Genomic DNA, 5,323 nt, shown 5'->3' on the forward strand with positions numbered 1-5,323 from the left:
ACAATAATCTTCAACATTAGTCATCAAGACACTTTACTCCAACCTCAGATCTGACCCTAAAAGGAATTCTAATCCATAAAGTCTCCAACTTTATGCTTTTGCATGGCTAAAGAGAGCTTAATCCCAAAACTCTAAGTTCTAACATCACCAAAAACTCTGTAACTCATGCATGGATGAAAGGAAATGATTAAACTTGCATGTTTATGACACCATGCACTTAAAAATGTCTGAAAGGACAACTCAAATGGTTTGGAGTAGTCCATACTCACAAGGACCATTGGGACAAAAAGTTCATAAAACCCAACACTAGCTGGATCTAACAAATGAATCATGAAGTTTCAAACTTTATACCTTTTGGAGTTGAGAAAAGCAATGTAGGTTATGGATCCACAAGCTGGAGCTTCAACAATCAACAAGCTTGGAATTCTCTTTCTTCCAACATACATCCAAAACACATAAAAAGGCTCAAGATTTGCTCCGGCTAGGGTTTAAAGTTGGAGGCTCAATGTCACACCCCCGGCCGAGGCGGGACATGCCGGGAGTGCAACTAAGTTCATGGATCATAGATAAATTGAATATATAGCACAAGTACAACGATAAAAAAACAATATGGGTATTCCATCATTAAGTTTGAATACAGGTTTCTTATAGATAACAATAGTACGGTAGTTTCCTTAAACAGGTAGACAGTTAACAAAAACTAGAGATGTAGGTCGTCTGTAATCCATGGCTAATCTTCTGTCTGAAAGCTTGTCTAATGATCTCCTAAGAATACATGTAAGTTTGAGGGTGAACACAAAGGTTGGTGGGTGTTACTGGTTTTCTGAAATAATGATACTTTTAATATGATCTAAAAAGTATTGTCTTTGGTGTAAGTAAAACTATGTTTGGAAATGTTTGAGAAAGATAAAAATCTATATTGTGGTTTCTAGATAATGAACATAATCTACAATCTTGTTAAGTTATTTATCACTGACTTAATACGGGTCTTAATTTATTAAGTCACAAACTTTGCCCAAAAAACATAAAAATTCCATTTTTACCCTTTTAAGCAAAATCCATATTTTAATACATTTGTTCTCTTGAACTTACTCATGTAACCTCTTCTAAGTGACTTAAACTTGTCTCAGCCATTTATATGATGTTACTACTTCATATTCTCATATTTTTCTCATAATTAACCATTATGCCCTTTTGGTCAATATTTAACTAAAAGTCAACTTTATCTAAATTTCAAGTTCTTACACGCGCCTCACGTCATGACATGTCTTAACACGTGCCATGACACGCCTTTAGAACACAAGGTGTGGGAGAGATGATGACAATATTTTTGATTTGACGAATCATGGCCAAATAATTACTTTCACATATAATTTAATTGAATTTAAAGACTTTTATTTCCTTTGATTTTATCAACCAAATGCAATTTTTACTGAAATTTTCTTTTCAGTTATTCCAAATTCATTCAAAATCCTTGAACCAAACATGCTTTAAGAAGCATGAACTTCACCTCCTAACTTCACATCCCTGATACCATAGTAATATAAAATCAAGTTTATTAATTAAATTATAATGACAGTATATTTTCAACAAGGTTCAAAAAATATAACGTCAAATTTATGGGTGTTAAATGCTTTAGTTTGAGGATCATACATTCATACTTTAGATGATAAGGGCATATACTGCTAGTTAGGGTAGGCCATGGATGTATGCGAAGATGTGTGACAGTAAAGGGCTCGTGTCATTTAGTTGGGACAAAATTATTTTTATGTACATTAGTATTAGTGACGATCAATGATAAACGTGGTTTTGATTAATTTTTTTTATCAGTTATCAACTTAGTGTGAGGGCGAGACAAACTATCTAAACCTACTCTTAAATATCGCCTATGTCTTTTTAAGAAACTTGAACCCATGATCTCTTATTTGAGAGGAACACTCCTTACCGCTAGACCAAAGACCTCTTGGTAATATAGTAGTCTTGATGATGGTAAACATATTTTACGGTATTATCGAACACAATAGTGAATGTATTAGTATGGTGATTTGAGATAGTAACTAACACTCACTCAAGTAAATTATTACTTCTAGAACTTTAGCGTTTATTGGGATTTAATTCTCACTTTTGTAAGAATTGCCTTATGGTTATATTAATGGGTGATATAATTTAGATTGTATATAAAGTGTTTGTTATGACTCTAAGTTGCAATCACCATTTTAACCATTTGGATAGACCTGGAAAAGGAGCGGTTTTTGACCCTGATCCGCTAAACCCATGCAAAATTAATAAGTTTGGATCATATTTTATGATTCGTTTATCCGTTAACGATATGTACCCGTTAAACTTTTTATTAAAAGGGTCGGGTATAGATTACTATCGACCAAATTCGTTTATGACCCGTCCCGTCTAAAATTTTGAAATATAAATTAATTATTTATAAGTAATAATACATTTATTGTCACACCCCCGAACCAGACGGCGGAAACATCCGAGGACTCGCGTGACTTAAATTGAAATATCATCACAATGAATATACATGAAGCAAAACATAACATCACCATGCATCAATACATTACAACTGACATTGTTCACATCAAGTACATTGTCTAAATATTACATATCCATAGTATAAATTGTTTGAAAGTTTTCAAAACGAAACATCCTAACACACTTGGTATTGTTCTTCAGTTTATCTGTTAGTTGAGAATACAAGTTATTTTGAAAACGTCAACATATATAATATCGGTGAGTTCATAAGCATGTTTGACATAAAATGGTTTGTATTGTTTCTAAAACCCAGAAAATCCGATATTTTCTTTAACAAAGTTGTTTACGAAAAGATGTGATGATCCCATAAGTGTATATGTATGTGATTTCAAAACATGTAAGAGTGAATGACTATCATAATTATACATATATATTAAGCGCATGGAGTATTTCAACATAAATCTTTTTGGTTTTGGAGTTTGGCCACATACTTTTCAAACTTTGATTATTTTAATCCCCATTGTTTATTTTTTTCTCAATTTCATCACACAACTTTCACCATCTTTTTTTTTTAAAGAAATCTTTCAACAGGAATGTTTTTGCTTTTAGAGTTTGGACATATAATTTTCAAGTTTTGATAATATTAGTCCCTATTGTTTATTGTTTCTCAATTTCGTCACACAACTTTCACCGTCTTTTTCTAAGAAGAATGACTCGTGCAACGCACGGACCTTTTGCTAGTTATTCATTATATTGTAGTTGTTGTATGTAGAAGTGAATAATGTCGTTCCCCGGAAAACCCGATGTTTTCCAATTTAAATAGTATGGTAGTTTTGTATTATTGTATAAATCACTTGCATGGTCACCATGTATGATTAGGACTTCTCGTGATTGATGATATGGTAATGGATCTCTATGTGAGTCGTTATAACCATGCATAATAATGACTATTTCGCTTGTCATGGCATTTTCTAAACGCCGATTTTGATCAAGATCTTGTCACCCTAGACTGACCGAGTCTAACTGTAGCGAACAACTCAAGTGTAGGGGAGTCACCCCCGTATAGATCTATACACAAACTCTCGCCCTCCCTCCAGGAGACTCTGGTTATAACTACATGCTATGACCGACACTTATTGGTGCCAACTGATAATTCTCACTAAATCCCTATTATTACCCAATGAATTTGAATAACATTGATTACAACCCGTTTTATGTTTACATTAATATGAATAAAGCCTAACAAACACGAAAGAGGACAACTGTGGCCCACTAATCATGTATGTTATGATAGACTGACGAGTATGCGAAGGACACGTTAGCCCGTTAAGCATATAATTGATTTGGACTATACTAGCAATGTCAATGGGCCACTAAGGCCCCATCATAGTTACCTAATTCGCGGATCGATTCGGTACGGGAACGAGGTACGGGTATGGGATTCACTAGATTGGACGTATCCGATTCGAAGGGGGTAGGCTCATTTCGGTACGAACCGGTACGGTGTACCATGAAGTCCGGTACAGTGTACCCAAATGTAAACCATTTTTAGAAACATATTATTGTAAATGTATGATAAACAAGGAACATATTATATCAAGATTACCAAAATACCAAAAACATAGTCTTAATTCATTAAGTACCAAAAGATGTAACAGATTACATGCAAAATTACCAAACATAAAACATCACAAGATTACCAAACATAAAACATCTAATCTAACCGATGCCTTTTTCCTTTTCCGTTCTCCACGCTTTCTTCATCAAGATTCTCCCAAGTCATTTCCTCCAATCGGGCACTTGAACCTTCTATATAATCGCTTTCCGAATTTATGTCCCATTTTTTCAGGGGTCCGGATTTATAAGATTCTGAGAAACGGGATAGAAGCCGAATGTTTGAGTGAATAAAAACTAGTTTGTCCTCTCTCTTGCAATTTAAACAATTTCGCTTCACGTTATGAATATAGGAGTATGTACTCCAATTTCTCTCCGCCGAGGAGCTACTAATCGGTTGAGAGAGTACTCTTTTCGCCACATCCGCCAATTCCGGAGTCTCCGATCCATAAGTTGCCCACCAATCAATTCCGTCCATGGTTACGGCATCAATTTGAGTTGAGGTCATAGAGTAAATTCCTTTCTTCATATGAAATTTCACGAATTGTTCTCGTAAAATTTTTGCTTCTTCTTCATTCTCCGCAATTCTATCAAATGCCTCCATAACACCAAGTACAATTTCTTTATCTTGGTTGGGAGCTTTTCGTGCCATGCCACCGGGTGCCAATTTTTCTAGGTAGTGCTTATCATAGAATTTTGGATTTAAGGAAAATCCCAAACAATGAAGGGGTGTTGTCATCTTCTCCCACCTATCCAAAACAATTTTTTCAACTTGAGGGTAATAACTTGCATATTTATTTTCCCTCATGATATCCTTGATTTCACCTAGCATGTTGTCCATCCTTTCATAAATCTCTCCCATTTTGGGACCTTCACCATCACAAAATTTTAGTAACAAAAATATTGGTTTTGTGATAGCCAATATATTTTCAACATCGTCCCAAAACTCATCATCTTTGATTGTATCGGCGATTTTTGACCCAAGTATTCGAGTGGCTTCGTCCCCATTCTTGACTCATTCCCGCCAAGAATTAAGAACAATGGTTGTAGAAAGAGCCTCCCTGCACTCCATTAATCTATGCAAAACTATGTAGTGTGAGGCAAAACGAGTCTTTGCAACCTTCAATAACTCTAGAGTTGAGTTTTCCCTAAAAATGATAAAGCATGTGTGTGGTTAATAAAATACTTGACAATACCTTTGCCTCTCTTATAGGTCTCCTCT

The 5,323-nt window shown here is 34.8% G+C and overlaps 1 protein-coding gene across 1 annotated transcript; it reads right to left on the minus strand.

Moving 5' to 3' along the window:
• Window positions 1–4,201: 4,201 nt before the first annotated feature.
• Window positions 4,202–4,963, minus strand: LOC145029651 (uncharacterized). The gene has a single exon (XM_078978144.1). It carries the CDS (start codon window positions 4,961–4,963, stop codon window positions 4,202–4,204), a length of 762 nt encoding a protein of 253 aa, XP_078834270.1.
• Window positions 4,964–5,323: the final 360 nt, after the last annotated feature.

The sequence above is a fragment of the Lactuca saligna genome, chromosome 2 (assembly GCF_052625555.1).
Source record: "Lactuca saligna cultivar CGN05327 chromosome 2, ASM5262555v1, whole genome shotgun sequence".
Taxonomy (NCBI): domain Eukaryota; kingdom Viridiplantae; phylum Streptophyta; class Magnoliopsida; order Asterales; family Asteraceae; genus Lactuca; species Lactuca saligna.